This window comes from Metopolophium dirhodum, chromosome 5 (genome assembly GCF_019925205.1).
Source record: "Metopolophium dirhodum isolate CAU chromosome 5, ASM1992520v1, whole genome shotgun sequence".
NCBI classification, from domain to species: Eukaryota; Metazoa; Arthropoda; class Insecta; order Hemiptera; family Aphididae; genus Metopolophium; species Metopolophium dirhodum.
In genome coordinates, this window is record NC_083564.1 from 38754395 (window position 1) to 38773613 (window position 19219).

General features: G+C 30.1%; 2 protein-coding genes across 4 annotated transcripts in view; one reads left to right on the forward strand and one right to left on the reverse strand.

The window, feature by feature from the left end:
- Positions 1–19219, reverse strand: part of LOC132944552 (Kv channel-interacting protein 1-like) — a 482905-nt gene that overhangs the window by 328411 nt on the left and 135275 nt on the right. The gene's annotated exons all lie outside the window — the stretch shown is intronic.
- On the forward strand, positions 231–14885 carry LOC132945731 (adhesive plaque matrix protein-like). The gene is given in 6 exon segments (XM_061015484.1): positions 231–387; positions 3652–4963; positions 10233–10295; positions 11494–11519; positions 13773–14461; positions 14463–14885. Coding segments are annotated over 6 exon segments (2211 nt in total). The 5' UTR covers positions 231–375; the 3' UTR covers positions 14572–14885.

Below are 19219 nucleotides of genomic sequence, written 5' to 3' on the forward strand. Positions count from 1 at the left end.
AATTTTGTTTTGATTAGCAATTTTCATTACGATTACCTACTTGTTATTATAATTGATATTAATACCGTTTTATTACCGGCGGGGATGAACCGTTTGGCCAATTCTTCGCCCCGGGCGACAGTTACGCTGATTGACTGCACACCACGGCTATTTGATCGACATACGATATTCTCCGAAAATGATGTTGTTTATCCTATACGGACGTAATTATACATTACGTACCCATCCTAAGGGTGTCCGAAGTAGGGCCGACGACTATATTTTTATAGTATATAAATTTCGGATCGATCGTCACTAGTATTATTACAATCTGTCAGTTCGATCAGCGATCATCAAACAATAAATTATTATCGTATCAAAAAACTTATCCACACAATGGCGGCCAAAGTAAGTGTTATATTAAATTATATTTGTATAGCTATATTATGGTTTCTCGTAGACTTGTGCAGTTCGTAAAAGTTAGGTATATTTAACTTTTTTTTTTTGAAGAAATAAATATTTAAAAATGGCATGCATGTGAGACTGTATTTTAGTGCTCGTGTATTGTACGACTTCGTGGCAATGCGCAATAATATGAAACAAATTATATAATTTATTTAGATAACTTCTGAAAAAATGAACAAACTGCTCTAATTTATCGTTTTACTGGACGCGATAGGTACCTACCTATTTTGGCACATCAATATTGTTATAAATGTGCTCCGTGACTTGTATTAATTTAATTTTTTTTTCGGGAACAATTTATTTAGGTACATGATTTTTTACCTTAGGTACCTACTCAATATAATATTATTTGGTATTAATTCTTAATGGCAGGATTGTTAGTAAAATAAGATTATACTAACGTAGAACTCTATCTATACGGTGTATAATTAATGTTTTTTTTTCAATTACTTTCATTTATGATTTTTAAGGAAATGTTAAACCATCAAAATCAAAATTATCAGAGTAGAGATTATTTTAATAAAATATACGTAGTTTTTCTTATATTACATTATATAAATATGTTTAAAAAAAAATAATCATAATACTATGAGGTCTTGAAAGTTTTAACATGTTATATCTGCAATAAAATCGAGATTTTAACGGCGTACAGAAAATGATTAAATGAATAGTACATAAATAACACAATATTTGCCATACATTCAAATTAATAAACACAAAATTGCAATAAAAATAATCTTTAATTTCAATTTTGAAAAGTGGTTTTTCATGAAATTTTATTAAAAATACATAAACGTAACACATAATGTAATACTTGATTTATCTACTTGGCTAAATCATCTCATTTAAAATTGTAAGACTGTATGTTAACGATTTTTTTTTTGATTTACTATCATAAAATATTAAAAATATTAAATAACATTTGATACATAAATATTCTATTCTGTATTATCCATTTACTGTTTATGTTTAATCTTAATAATAATTTTAATAGACAGTTTTTTTGTTGTATCAGGATAGTTATTATAATAAGCACAATACAATTAATATGAAACCCGTACCTATATAATATTATAACGGTGCCAAGATCAAACGATCAATGCTTTAAATCGAGTTTTTTTTTCAATTTTCATTAAAATATTATATTCTTATAAAGTTAAAATAAACATGTTAAGGGCACGCCCTATTTTTTTTTTATTTTAACAATGAAATATATTTAAAAGTATACATAATGTTATATTTTACATTGGTATTTAATATACGTGACCGAATGATAAACCCTTCAGTTAGAGGACAGTATTTGTCACAAACAAAAAAAAATCTGTAACAAGGCCAAAACGATAATTATTATCGATTTCAGGTTTAAATTTTACTTTCACAATAGCCGTACATATTATATTAAGAGTTTAATTTATAAATTTAAATTTATAAATAAAATTACTTCATAGCAACAGTTTTCAGAAACCAGATTTTCCATGTTGATAAAATGCAATCGTGTGCACAAAATATGAGCAGCGGTATTTTTAAATGAAAAATAAGACATTTTTTCCCGCTGTCCTTTAAACGCATAAACTGATAACGCTAATAACTAATAAAAATAATGGAATTTAGCTTTAGTAGATACGCGTACATATTAAGATAATCGCTCATAAAAAAATTGCAACAGGCTAAAAACTAGTAATGTTAACTAACCGGTTGGTATACACACAGACACAGTTGTATAGTGCGCAAATTGATACGTCACTGATTTTACTCAAACTTAAATAATATTCGATGTACTAAATTTGTCTGGGCCGAAAACGTGATGGATAAGCAATATTTAAATATGTTATTAAAAACCGCGCGTATTGTGAATGGCTATAATGCGATAATAATAATAGTGTTTTTATTTATACTCAAATAATTGAAAAATATTGGCTCAAAACGCGTTACTATAATATTAAGTTTTATTTAAATACTCAAGAAAAGAAAAAAAACACTTAAGTCTACTCGATCATTCTTAATTATTTATCATTTTGTTCATTTATCATTGATATAATTGTGTTCGCAAATATACAGTGTATTGTATAATAATGCACATAGTAGGTGAAGTCTAAGTAGGTAGGTAGGAAGGTAGGTAATGGGTATAGTAGTATCCTATATACATATCATATTGGCAGTCAGCTTTTTTCTTTATATTTCATGCCGACTGTAGAAATATAGAAGTCGACACCGAACCGGTTTTCATGTACCACTGATATACATCTGTCAAAGTGTGTTGGTGTGCGCTTTCGTTTTTATCATTACGTTTTGCCTTAATAAGGTGGCTAATATTATGTTCAAACGATATTGTATATCTATCAATACAATATAATATTATACATATACATATGGACATTGAGAACTATGCAATTTTTTAATGTACTGCAAACAAGTTTTAGTTTTTAAATTTTCGTTGCGTTTAATAGTAATTACCAGTCATAACGTTGATGTAAATTTAGTATTGACATTAAATCATTTATTTTTTTTTTTTTTTTGGGTGCATGACATCAAAAATAAAGTAATGACTGGTGTATTTATACACTTACTGTTGTATCATTCCCGCTTAAATTATATTTTTTCGAAGTATTTTTTTCTAAATAAGAATTATTTTTAATTGAACCAGTAACCTACTCAGTATATAGTTATATACCCATAACCCTATCATATGTGTTTTAGTTGAAAATAATATTGAATACTGCAAAACCACTAGTTTATTTTTCTTTCACTGACACGTTCTTATATCTATTTAACATTGCATAACTCTAATGTAGTGATTAATTGTAACTAAAAATGCAATGTTATCTAACTATGGTGTATGAAAATACAATATAATGTTTGGTATTACACAAAATTGCATTAAATACAGCATATAATATATATTATTTATAACCTATTACGTAGCAAATGTTAGATTAATTGTATCATATATTGACGATAAAGATAAAACTAAACATACGAAATTGTTTAAACAAAATAAACACTTTAAATTTTGTAAGTAGTTAATATTTTATTTTCTACTTACATTTTTCAATTTATTCTTTTAAATATAGCCATTAGATATACACATTGTTTGGAAAAAATATTCAGGCCTTACAAGTAATACTTCTATTAGAGATTTAGAGCGTATTATAAGTTATATCTTTAAATCGTGAAAGCTGGATATTTATTGTATTTTTATGTTTACAGGCCTTAATCATTGCCTGTTTGGCCCTTCAAGCCAACATCATTGCTGGATTAGATTGCTCACCTTCATATTCGTCCGGATATGAACAGAAGGAATATTCTTCACACTCAGCTCCATCATATGGTCCCAAGCCTCAGGCCTATTCTGCTCTTTCTTCATACTCAGCTCCGTCATATTCGGCCCCTTCCTACTCTGCCCCTTCATATTCTTCTCCAGCTTATGGTAAACCACAAGCTTACTCTTATCCTTCTTCGTACTCAGCTCCATCATACTCGGCACCATCACACTCTGCCCCATCATATTCGGCACCGTCACACTCTGCCCCATCATACTCGGCACCGTCACACTCTGCTCCATCATACTCTGCACCATCATACTCAGCACAATCACACTCAGCTCCATCATACTCGGCACCATCACACTCTGCCCCATCATACTCGGCACCGTCACACTCTGCTCCATCATACTCTGCACCATCATACTCTGCGCCTTCATACTCTGCGCCTTCATACTCCGCGCCAGCACACTCCACACCAGCACACTATTCTCCCTCACACTCAGCTTCTTATGGCAAGCCCCAATCATATTCCGCTCCTTCTTATAATGCTCAATCTTACTCTGCACCTTCATACTCTACTCCAGCTTATGGTAAACAACAATCTTACTCAGCTCCTTCTTACTCCGCCCCATCTTACTCTGCACCAGCTTACGGTAAGCAACAATCTTACTCTGCTCCTTCTGCGTCTTATGAACAACCCAAGTACCCAGTATCCCAGTATTCAGCTCCCTCATACGAAGCTAAGCCACAATCATATTCTGCTCCCACTCCGGCGTACAACAAAGAACCATCCCACTCCGCATCGGCCTACCCATCTTACCCAAGCCAAAAAGCTCATGCTGAAGAATCTTACGCACCAAAACCGTACAAATTTGAATACAGCGTAAACGACGAACATACTTATGATATCAAAAGCCAAAAGGAAGAAAGTGACGGATATCATGTAAAAGGATACTATACTTTGTTGGAGGCTGATGGCTCCCGTAGAACAGTCGAGTATACCGCAGATGAAAATGGTTTCAACGCGGACGTGAAAAAAGAAGAAGCTCAAGGTTACAACAAAGCAGCTCCAGCGTACAATAAGGACTCCCAAGCATATAAATCTGCACCAGCTGCTTACAGCGCACCATCATACAACAAACAAGAATCGTCATACGGTGCACAACCTTCTTATAACGCACCTGCCTACAACAAACAAGAATCGTCGTACGGTGCCCCAGCCAAACAATCTCAAGAATACGAAGCTCCGTCGTACTAATTATTTCACTATGTATCAACTATGATATAAAGTTAAAAAATATTACAACTTAACTTCAAAAGTTAAATTATAAATGTTGGAACTTAACTGTTATGATCTTTTAAATAGTTAAATAAGAGTACAAAAGATTATTATTTGTATTGATTTTTGAATAATTACCTATGTGAATTAATAATCAATTATCATATTTTTATTTTAATAAATATATGTTATTTCTCAAATCGACTATTCTCGAATTTTTTTTTTTTGAAATTATTAGTTTTTATTTAAACGATTTATTCTACCAAATAAGGTTACAATATGATTCATGAATATCTGGAGTCGAGCATATTTATGAGAAAAGTTGCTTCTATATTATAATATCATGATCATTGATTTACACTTACAATTCAACGTATAAATTACGAATTGTAAAGGATTAATCATTAATTAATAGGACTAATGTACTTACAGGGGGAATAAAAACGATTCTATGGAAATTGTATAGATATTTAAACTTTTGTTCGTAAATAATTTTTAAAAAAAAAACAGTGTGCTCTTGACATAATATTAAAACAGTTCATGTTGTATGAGATATTATCGGAAATTCTTACAAAGGAAAATTTGCTGACTGTATGTACCGATACCAAGAAAAAAAAATGAAATAATGAATGTAAATGGATTTTTTTTACTACTCATCTGGTCGCCCCCGCAAATCTCTTGAACTATGGCTTTGTTATTCAAATGACAGAGAAAACTGGGTTTGTATTTTTATATATTATACATATATAATAATGCGATTTTTGACACCACCATTTCCCTTTTAGCGTAGTGTTTACGATACTTATTGTGTAATTTTGCACAAAAAGTTTGATTCAAAATACATTCTTGGTTTATAAAATAACATAAGAACCAATTAATTGTGATTATCGATGAACTGCATATTATATATTATTAAATCGAATTAAATTTATAACGGTCATATGTAAATATTATCATGAATTATGTATATTATACATACCACGACTTAGTTGCTTATGTACAAATGGCATGACTAACCTACTTTTTTATTTTATTTTTTAATTTTTAGGTCTTTTAATAATTGATATTTCAAGCAGTATTATAAAACATAAAACAGTAAAATGTAATAAACGTTCAAAATTTAAAAAGGCCCCACAAAAATAGTCAACATTTTCTTAAACTGGATATACGCATGTATTATAAATCGTATTAGGTATGTTAGGTTATAGATACCTACTTTGAAATTAATTAATTAACAGTCGATGTAGTTTGAAGTCTCTAGGATTATTATTTTCTTCAACCTATGTCATAAAAATATAAAATAGGTATAAATATAATAATTTAAACGCCAACATTCAAACAAATTGTAAATTAAAAACTTTATATAAAACCATTACAAGCAATTATTAAGCTTATATAGATTTAAATTGTATTGCATAATTGTTTAACAGAATCCATGTTATCTTTATATAATAAAGTAATATAATTGGTAGGTATAGGTACATAACATTTCTGAACATACTTTGGAGTTCGTCTTCAGAATCGCTCACGTAGTACCTAACATAATAGTATTATGACGAATATTATGCTAAATTTAGAACTTTACCGTTTGACGGCATTGTACTATAAAACACAAACAACTAAAGCGTGCATGAAATATCTGTTTAATTACAACATTAATAATAGTTAAATTTCTATCGGCTATCGCTGAATGGTTAATATCAATACAGTTTTTCACAATATTAATGGATAGTTTGAAATCATACATAAACTATTACTACCTATACATTATTATACCTAATATGCAATTACAATTATTTTATACTAAATTAAATATCAAACAAACCGATCATTGAACTACAATTTAAAATATAATACACTCATGAATTAACAAACTCTTCAGACTATCCCGATTAACGCGTACCTACTAGGTATATATTATTATGTTAATTATATATTTGGTATTCACTACCTCTTGGTGATTTGAAAACTGGATATTGAACATACCAATTTATTGTTATATTGCAATATTTGTGTAACTTATCAGTTTATCAAGTGTAATTTTAAATCAATGTTATATAAATTATCAAAATCTAGACAACTTCTGACTTACAAATGTTTAATAAAATAAAATTATTTGAGTACCTAGTTTTATAATAATATGATAATCTGTCGTACGAATTCAGAACCCTATATTATGTAATAAAGCTGTTATAATAATATGGTGTTTCCGTTTTCGGACGTATTAATTAATATTAACTAAATTGATTTTGCTGTGAATAAAAAAATATATTTTATAATTATATATTAATATGCATAATTTAGTTTGTAAAGCTTATTTCAGTAATCTTACTTTATTAGTTATAACTGGTTATTTTATTGATTTCAACGATTTCAATAACTAAGTATGTTATTAACAAAATGGATTTTGTATTATGAGCAAGAGGTATTTGGTTGGTAGTTTTTTTATTTCTGAAAAACACTTAAAAGGATTCTAAAATTGCTCCAAAACGTTCATATAGCTTCTCTAATATTGAAAAGTGAACACAGATGATACTTCAAACAGATTATTTTGCTAAATTCTTAGATTTAAAAATAATAAAATTGTGGAAAATATGAAGCTTTTAATAAGTTTGTTGTGAAATTGCAAAAAAAAAAAGAATAACCTGAAGAACACTTTACGGAGACAAAAGAGCTTCAACATCTTTGTGTAGCATATTATGATTTATCAATGTTTTCAAATTTAGAATATTACAATATGATGAGTGATCCGATTTATAGGATTTGTAAACTAGATTGTTAAATTTTATATTTCCATTTACCTTTTATATACTTAATATGTTTAATTTTGATAATATAATATATAAATAAAAATATTACTGAAAACATCAAACAATTATCTATTTTGACTTCAATAATAATTGTTGATGAAAAATATTTACAATATAGGAATATAACATTTATAATATATTTATAAAAACCAACTGACAAAAAAGTATAGGTATATTCAAACAATTAAATATGTTAACCGAGTGCAAATTATTGTTTTTTTTTTTGTTCTGTTATTATAGTACCTATGTAAATTATAAGTTATATACGAAATACGAATTGTGAATTTAAATCTTGAATTGATGGATAAAAATATTAGTTTATCTCACAATGAATAGCGCGTACTGCGGTTTTAATTGAATAAAATGTCAAGTGCGTTCAAGTATAAGCTCCAGGGTTTCTTTCTCTAGTACTTTAATTGGATACTGTGGCGAGATCCAAACTAACGTAGTTATACATCGACTTTTAGAAATATTTATAATATATTCTCATGTTGTATAATAATACTACCAGTCAATAACCCATTTTATTCGTATTAAAACTACTTTAATGTACTATAATATTATAATATAGCGTTTTGGTGTAACTTGTCTATACAAGTTGAGAAAAAATTACAGATGATTTGCATACATTATTTTATTTTACCTACTTATAAGTCATAATCAATAACTACCTATGTATTTAAAATATTAAATTTTTTAAATCATCGTTTATATAATGGTAACGGTGTGTTATTTTCAATGATTTCTAGAAAGTATTTTACATCAGTTTGATTTTTAAATCCATAAATCGTATAGGTAATAGTTTATACATTTGGTATTATATAATTAAATATATAATAATTCAATATAATATGTTGTATGATAATGTAGTAAAAATATATTATGCTGATTCTGGTAGTGGGTCGCAACCAGCAGTAGTGGTTTTCTCTGTTTTCTATTGAAATTATAAGTCGTTGCATACGACTAATGATTCTGAACAGAAAAGTGATCACCCAAAAACGACATAGATTTATCGTTATAACTATGCATAATTGTGTTTCTTAATATTTATATTTTATGATTTTTTCTGATTTGTTCGTGAACCACGGATAAATTTGAAATTTCACGAATTTGAGCATAGGCCAAAGTCTGGTATAAATATGTATATTGTTTATATATATTGATATAAGATACTATGATACTATGATTACTGATATCCATTTTATATATTATTATATTATACACCATTATTAGCACTTTTAAATGTCTAATGCACAGTTAAGTTACGTGCTACATTAACCACCGCGGAAAACATCATCGTAGAACCTTCTTACATAGCACGCATGCTCCGCTCAGGAACTATACGGTATAGTAATAACTAATAATACGTTTATTAACGCCCATTAGGGTTGGTAAAGTGCACCATAATTACTCTATGGTTATTTATTGTAAGGTTAACTTAAGGATAAGTAATATAATACAATTAGTCTTTCTACACATTATAATATAATAATCATTTCTTTATTTTTTATTTTCACTGAAAATGAACTATTTCTTACAATACCTATATTAAATTATAATTACATTTATTACTTAGGTATTTAATATTGCGTACATTCCGAAGTTTAGATTCGTTATCAAATTCAAAGTCGAAGTAATCAAGGCTATTAGGTACAGGCCTGAAACATATGACATTTAGAACCATTTAAACTATTTATTATATTTATGATTATTAGTGAAATGACTCATAAAAATTTGTCTTGGGCCTGGTAAAAAAAAGTGAGAACTAACCAACATAATATACCTCTATACCTAATTTAGGTATATACCTAAATCTATACCAATCTATACCTTATCGAATTTAAGGGCAGTAAACACTGTAATTTTAAATTTTAAAAATAACAGATGAATCTATAAATTTACATCTGGAGAAATGCAATTTTTAAAATTTTTTAAACGAATTTGAATATATCTTCATCTCAGAGTAATATAGTTATTATTAGATTTTTTTAAGCACGTATTTAGCTATCATGATTCTCAAGAAGAAAAATTCAATACGTCGATAGGGAATATATATATATCGAGCTAGTATCAAAGTCTGAGTCCGATGCAGGTCTGTAACAAAATATATCACACGTACAACTTCTTAAACGCTCAAAATTGACTTGATACACTGACATTTCTTCCTTGAAAATCTTGTATCTTTTAAAAATATCAAGTTCGAGATGCAATCATTAATTCCTATTGTTTTATATGCGTTATTTTTTTAAAACTGACATTTTAACACATCTCAAATATTATCATAAAATTGCGAATTGAAAATTAAGGAGGAACATTGGTGCACTTACGATATATGATGTCTTGCTTATTTTTAATTTTGAGTGGAGGAAAGAATTAATTAGTTTTACGATTGCGACGTGGATAATTTCTTTATTTCAAAATAAATTGCGCTCATAGACAGACTTTTATTTTATAGATCTTCGGTAGTTTTTAAAAGCAAGAAAAATAACATCGAACAACGTACGTGCAATTTTTACACACTGAACACTTTTGTGTATAAAACACTCTAGCATCGTCAGCATCGTATAAAAATGACTCACTTCTTGGATAATATTATAAAACAATGACAATTTTATTTTATTAAAACTGATCGTTTTGAAATAAGAATGAATAAAAAATTATTCGAATTCGTCGAGTTCGGTATCGTAATATACCTAGATTACCTATATAAACCTACGTAATGTATGAATGTTTGCGACGTTGTCATTAAATTGATTTATACAAAAAATGCCCTGGGCAACGTTGTTGAGGTACGAAATGAAATCTGGTGACTCGAGGCGGTCGGCTGCAGGTGATTACGGAAAACGCGAGTATAGGTTGAATACCTATATACCTAATATAATGTTATACTATACCGTTGTACTCTTGTCGTCATCGTAGGTGCCCCAAAGCTTTCCGACGATATAGGTATGCAGTTCCCATAACCCGAACGGTCTTGACCCGATTGCTGACAATAACCGCGCTGACATTTGTTTCGTCAAAAGTCGCGTGGCGTATTATACAATATCGCTCACCGCGCGCGTATTCTTTACGATATCATGTTTTTGTCACATAATGATAATAATAATAACAATAATAAAATAATAATAATAATAATTACATTACCAGCTACCTACCTGTACGATAATACTACGATATTGGGTACGTTTTTTTTTCGCACGCTCACTTCGCGCAACACGTCATCGGCTTCGCTATTATTACTATTATATTATATATACTATAACATTATATTATATTATATATTATTATTATGTTACCTACGATAATATACAGGTACCTATATACTACGCCTAGCTATAACATATCGTATAGGTATAATGTTATCGTTGTTATGTATTATTTACAATCGTTATTACGGCCCGGACGTCGTCGTATATACCGTCCCCTCTGGCCGGCAGCCCCGAGGGCTGTGGCTGCGGTCTGCGGCCCGCGCGCCGCCACTGACTCAGTGGCGGTGACGGCGGCGGCGTTGCACATAATATTATGTGTACCCATAATATGACGTTTGTGTATATCGCGCATTATACATAGGTACCCCCACGCCGCGCCTGATCCGAAACGTGAGGTCCCCAACTTTAAACCTATATAAACCGAAAACCGCGTGGCCGACGTGATATTGTCCCATCCGACGAAGTGCAGTGAACTGGTCCGAACACAGAAACCAAACAAACCATGGCGTTCACTGTGAGTATAACTACGTTATAAATTATAACGACAATATTATTATCCATAAACTTTCTGATATCGATGTAATTGGTATCCATATAATATTTGATTATTCGTCGGGTTATTATAACGAATATCTGTTGAAAAAAAATGTTCATAATAGTAATATATTCGACCGGTTTAACGACGACTTCGGCACGTCCCGGCTTTGAATTCGATCAAACTCATCGCCTGACGCAATGTGCTCGTTCTTATATACATCGTTAGTTGAATGCGTTCGATCTAAAAGACTTATCGTGTCGATGTATCAAAAACCATGTTAACAGAGTCTCATATGAATTTTCCCGAGCGAAGTTCAATAAACGAAACGTAGGTAACATTTTATTTTTATCACTACACGATTACAAATGATAACGGTTTCCGTTATAATGTTGTTTCCGTGATTACGAACTCGTGTGTTTTATCGTATTCTTTTTGATATTTTAAGATTATTTACGCACAGTTCGATTTATTTAACAGTTTTCATTATTTTATTGTATTATTTAAAATCAAAATGTCTCATAATTCAACCGTAACATGTGGATATCGAGTTTGTATTTGTAAAGAGAAAAATAAATTTAAACGAAGAAATGTGATAAAAAATATCTTATTAACTTACTTTTTAAGTAAAGACATTGTTATGAATATCGGTACAGTTAAATTATTATATGCATAATTGCAAAATCAAGTAACTTTTAACATCATAATCAGTATAGTAACATGAACCTAATTTATTCTATGGAAATACAAATATAGAATATGTTTTTTGATTTTAAATTTCACTCAATTTAAACTATTCAATCGTGATAATACGTACACGTGTTTGAATTAATTATTTTTATTTACTTTATATTATAATATGAGTGTCGAGTAGGTACAATAGACCTAGTTCCTGTATGTCATAACTCATAACTCATATGGTAGTTCACTAACTTCTTAATGTTTCAACAAGTTAATATATTAAAAACCTTATAGCAAACATACAATATAATGAATAATATATTATAAATGTAGAACTATATAATATAATAACTATATTTTTTTCTTTTTACTAGTAAATATAATTAGGTACACAACTTTTTTTATTCTAAGCTCTCTGCTGTTGTGCTGTCACGTAAAGTATTTTAATAGGAAATAGAATTAAGGCTGTTTGATGATATTTTTCAAAAACAAAATGGCACAAAGAAGCTTTCCAATAAAATATTATACCTATAGTCGGTTCTACTCTAAGGCCAGACTAGCAATGTAAGCATTTTGCAAGTAAGACAATATTGAGCCATGTACCAGGAAATTCTCGAAAAAATATAAAACCCACGTTCAATATCTTGCTAAGTGAACATCGCATTGTGCAAGCAGTCGCATAGAGAAATAATCCAAGTGACACAAATACTCAGTATTACGCGATGTCATAGTGTATCTGCATTTCGTTTCCAATAAAGGAATTTTCGCTCTCGGTCCAGAAATGATCAAACCACATAGACACAGAAAAATTCCAATACCGTAGACGCTAAAACATCATACCGACTCGCGACCGTTTAAATAACATGTATTGGTATGAAAATATAATATAATATTTCATTGATTTTATACCTACTGTGATTTGTTTTCCAACGAAACAATGTACCTAACAACGTGTTTACGAACTTCAAAAGTTTTGCATTAAACCCTCGTCCGGTAGGTTTGTCTATAGAGTTGTCTAAAACGTGTGATGTTTACAACACTATAGTAATCTATTTTAAATTAATGTTCAATAGTTGTATTTATTAAACGTGCACAAGATTAGACCATGACGACAATGATGGTAATTCATTATTGGTGTTTAAACCCGACTACAATGTGTGCGTAGTGCGTATACAATTTAATATGCATGACAGATCCGACCTCAATGATTATTTTTTACGTCTTTTGTCAACTCACTTACTTTTTCTACGGATAATAGTGTAAAAAAAATCTATTTTTTTACAATGTATTTTTGGTAACTTTAATGAAATTGCTTATTGCACGAAATTGTATTTTAATCGTCCACCGTCGTAATTTTTCAAATTTTTTAAACTATACTAATATTATAATAACATTTACGATAAACATAATATATTTGAACTAAACACCAGTGTATGTAAAATATATTTATGTACCTACATAAACTGAATTATACTAAACTTGATCGACTAGTAAAAATTAAACGTAATAAATTGAAATATTACTTATTGTTTTATGATTTGTGTGTTTTAGATTTTTGCAGTTTCGGCATGTCTATTATTGGTGGTCGCCAACGTCACTCCTATCTCCGTACCATCGTACCCATCGCCATCGGCTCCATCGGCTCCATCATACTCGTCAGCTCCATCATACAGCCCAGCTCCGTCATACAGTCCAGCTCCATCATACAGCCCCGCTCCAGCCTACAAACCAGCCCCATCGTATAGCCCAGCTCCATCGTACAGCCCTGCCCCAGCGTACAAACCAGCCCCAGCATACAAGCCAGCCCCAGCATACAAGCCAGCCCCAGCCTACAAACCTGCACCTTCTTACTCTGCCCCGTCTTACTCAGCTCCGTCTTATTCAGCTCCATCTTACTCAGCTCCGTCGTATTCAGCTCCATCTTACTCAGCACCGTCTTACTCAGCACCGTCTTACTCAGCACCATCTTACTCCTCGCCGTCTTACGCTGCCCCGGCATACTCTGCACCGGCACCGTACAAATCGCAAGAACCTGAGTACCCAGCCAAGCCATACAGCTTTGACTACTCTGTCAACGACTACCAAACCGGTGATGTCAAAAGCCAAGCCGAGTACAGTGATGGCAAGAACGTGAAAGGTTACTATAGCCTAATCGAGGCTGACGGAACCAAAAGGATCGTTGAATATACCGCTGACGAATACGGTTTCAACGCCGTCGTCAAGAAGGAAGGAACTCCATCGTACGCCCCCGCCGCTCCAGCTTACAAGGCCCCAGCTTACCCAGCGGCCCCGGCTTACCCAGCAGCCCCCGCTTACTCGACCCCCGCCTATTAAGAGTCCCCCACTATGACTGTTCCCTTATAGCTATGCATACGTTGCTTAAAATAAATGGCAAACGATTGAATAATAATAATAATAATACACAGTACATAATATTAATATGTACGACTTTAATGTTTTGGATTTGTACCATCATTGTTACATAGTTTTGTACAGCATGTAGGCACAGCTGTTTTTCGAGCTAGTAACAAAACAATTATTATTATTATCATTTATTTATTGTATAGTCTTCCTTATTTTTTTATATTTTTATGGTTTACAAACTATTTATTTGTTACTTCTGTTTTTTTTTTTCTACTTTAATAAATATTATAGAAAAATGAACTGTTTAGCATTTTTTTTTCTCTACTGCAAAATAATGCTGCAGTAGGTATGTGTTTTCTTTTGATACACACATCATGCAGAGTTATTGACGATTTGCATCGGCCGGTCGGAGAAAAATACCACGTGCAACGGCCGCCCGTTGTGATACACATATATATGCGTATAATACAATAATGGTAATAATTACATTATAGAGGTGTACCCATCAGCGTAGGCGGTCGGAAAAGAAAACCGAAACAATAAAGTTTACGAAATCTGTCGTCATTGTGTGACAGCCATTTGTTTTAGAAAGGTTACGGTTATGGATAGACGACGGCTCTCTAGACAGACTGCGGTAATAGCCTAAAACCACTTCATATAATATGATACGTGTACATCATATACACGCATATTCGTATTATTATACGTAATACGTATACCTATATTGTCTAATTATTGTGTTCGGATCGAATAAAAAGAAACAATTACACGTGAATGTTATTATATTGAACGTTACGAATCGTAACGTACCGTCGCAACTTTTGCATTACAGCATACACAATATGTCAGTATTAATCTACTGCGGGCAATGACGTATTGAAATGATAATAATAATAGTAATATGTAGATCTGTTAATTAAATATTAACATAATATATTTATGTGTATGCATAGTGTGTGTAAATGCCTGAGATTCTGGCCGATTGAACAGAATAGATAATACCACCGTGGTGATGCCGGATTTTAACGAGAGCGACAAAATTAAATGTAAATTAAAACAGTTTTATGTAATAGAAACAGGCTGATAAACGTATAGTATATAACATTCATAAATGCTAGCATAAATCAATGTTATATAGGTATGCATAGAAGATCACGTCGAAGCATTATTTAAGTGCGCAACATTCTTACGCAAAATGAACAAAAAAGTATTCATGACGTATAAACACACCCAACTCAGTAGGTTGAAATGCTATCGACCTAAGGTGTAACTTTTTACATTTTCTTATTCCAAATGCATAATTGATGAGAGCCCGTTAAAATGTACCTATACTAATAATTGTGTAATTATTTTTAAAGATGGACAGCTTGGATAAATGTTTAGTAATCTTGAAAATGTATATTATGGCTCTATATTATGGCTCCATACGATCATAGGTACAGAATAATATTATGTATCATTAAATATTCAATCCACTTTTTAAAATATGTTGTATAATACGTTCTATATACAACGAGCAATTATTATTAAGAAATAATAAGCATACCTACATATAGCTGTTGTATACATTTTATATTTTGAATGTGTGCACTATTTTATTCTTGTTAATTTTACAAATAATAATTATCATACAATTTTCTTATTATATAGAATTATAATTAATTAATAACAGAATAATATACCAGACTACAGAGTGTAACAAAAACAACTGACAGATGTAGTAACTAACACCATGTAATAAATATTATTTTTATCAATTTTTTTTATTTATTTATTATTAGTTGATATAAACAGTTAGTTAATTACACCAATCATCAGTTATCCCTGTTAAACTTTGTGTATTACACAGGAAGTGCCACCACTTTTGTCCTAGTAATATATATGTTTGACACGGTTAAATTATATAATTCACATGATACATATTTCTTGGTTTACTTATGTTTGAGTTAAAAAAATTGAAACAATTGTTTTCAAGTTCTTCGGAAATGTAATAGTCAATTCTTAAAGGTTATTAAATAATATTTAAAAATTGAATTACTATTTACCAATTTTAAGCTTTAGGCACGAGGTGAGAGAGAAGTAAATATATAGGTACTTGACGAGCGTATTTGGAGATGGGTATAAACATGGAAGACAACGTATAAATGCACATTATAAATATTTAAATTTCATAATATTACTACCTATAGAATATAGAAATATTCTGAAATACGAATTTTGTATCAGATAAACTAAATTTAAGTTATATTGGATAATGAAACTCAAAATTGTGTTTAATTACGCGAATTATTAGCTATTGGTATAAGTATAGGTGCGTAAACTTTTAACTTATGTATTATACTGGTCAGTTGTTCGGGTTCAAACGTGTAGGACGTAGATATAGGTAAGTTGATTGATTAACGATAAGTTTTTTAATAACTACCATGGCTCAATGTATTTATAATTATTGTTTAATTCAAAATAAAATTTATAATGTTTTTTTTTTTAGTTTAGTTAAAAATAAAATCGTTACGCGTTTAAAAATGGAATAAATATCAATGTGATATTCATATTACATGGACAATTTATAAGTCTAGTTATGAAGTATATAATACTATGAATGGATATTGGACGTTAATTCCTCAAAAGCGGTACGACTACTGTACGAGGAAATTTGTCTAGGCATTTTATACCTATTCCATTGAAACGCTGCCTTACTTAACTTAAAAGATGAAGGGTTCAAAGGTTTCGGTGTTCAAAAATTTACTAATGCATATAAACACAGAGACTTATTTATGAGTTTTATTTTGTTGTTTATATACTTTTGTACGGATGATTTAATTTTCATTTACAGATATCGGGATATTTACTATGATATACATATAACTACTTCATGTATGTAGTATAGAATTTATTCTCTTATTGTAGTTATATATTGAAAAGAAAATATGAAATAAATAATTTTTATGAATATTTTGCTAAAAAAATAAACAATGAGAACATAATATAATGACTTTTTATATACCTACCTATAATACTCTTACTGTATGTTTTCACTGTGCTTAAATAACATTATATCAACTAGCAAATAGTCTTGTTATACACCACTCCAATGAATAATACGTGAAATTCTTGTTATATTTACCCGTATGCGCTGTAAATTTTAATTTTATATAATTATCGTATGAATTATTTCACATAATCTATAATATAAAAAATGAGTCGCTGAATGTGTTGCTAAGCGCAAATTTCGAGAGCAGCTGAACCGATTTCACTAATTCTTTTTTTATAATATTCCTTGAAGTACGAAGATGGTTCTTACAGAGAGAAAAATTTAAAAAATTAAAAAAAAAGTCTAAAAAACTAAATACAAAAACGATAATATATAAGTAATTAACCAATAACCATATTATCATGGAAAAAAAATATATATATGTCATAACAAATAACTATAGCAATAATAATAATAATAATAATCACTTATTTAACATTATTCAAAAAAAATTATTTGAATCGATTCTTTCAAAGTATTGAGATCATACGATTTTTTTATAATATTTATTATTATTATATTATTATCAAATGATAAGTTATCTTTATATATATATAATTCTATACTGTACGTGTGTTGTGACTGAACTCCTCCTAAACGGTTGGACCGATTTGAATGAATTTTTTTGTATGCGTTTGGGTGACGCCTCGAATGGTTTAGATTCTCAAATCATCCCCCTAGGTCCAATCAGAGGATGTGCTCAAACGGGGATTTAGAGATTTACGGTGGAAATTTTTGTTTATAAATGGTTGCCATGGGTTTTAAAGCTATTATAAGCTATTAAATAATAATAATTATTGGTTGCCGTGAAAACAGTGTATTCGTTCAATGCATTTGATTTTTTTGTACGCTGTGTTTTGATATTTTATGTATCGGTGGTTAATCGTAGGTGAAATTAAGTAAAAACGACAAACTAGGTATAACTTTGATACTTTAGAGTTAAATCATACACTTACGTACCAACTGCACGTGGTCCGCGATCTACCGCAGGTAGATTGACCACCCGATAATATACTACTGCGACTAAGAATTTTTATTCCGGGCAACATAAAAGTTAAGATGAATCTAGAACATCATACACCGAATATTAAATAAGGCATTGAACAAAGTTTGAGTCATATACAGTTTGTACATTTAACGGGTAACGAAGTGCACAGAATCAGCTAGTAATATAATACTTATATTATGTATACGACATAACCATTGACCAACTTGTTTATAATATCCATACATCATAATATTGTATTAATTAGCGTGCGTGTTAATCGAGTTAATATTATGTCAAAATTAATAATATCAGTGATGGGTGTTATTACCTATATATCAATTGGATAGCATATAGTATAATTACAGATTATGCATTCACATTTTGTAATGTATTCAAATGCATATTGTATATTATATATTATCCATTAAATACTACCAGTGTTGTGTACCAGTGATCTTAATTTTTCATCGTTCAGGCTGAAATTACCAATAATATAGTTAATATTATAATATTATACCTAGCTATATTATTGTCTTATTTTATAACAGAATATTATTTATTATTTTCATTTTCTTGATATTTATACATATACATTTATTTGAGCAAAAAATCGAT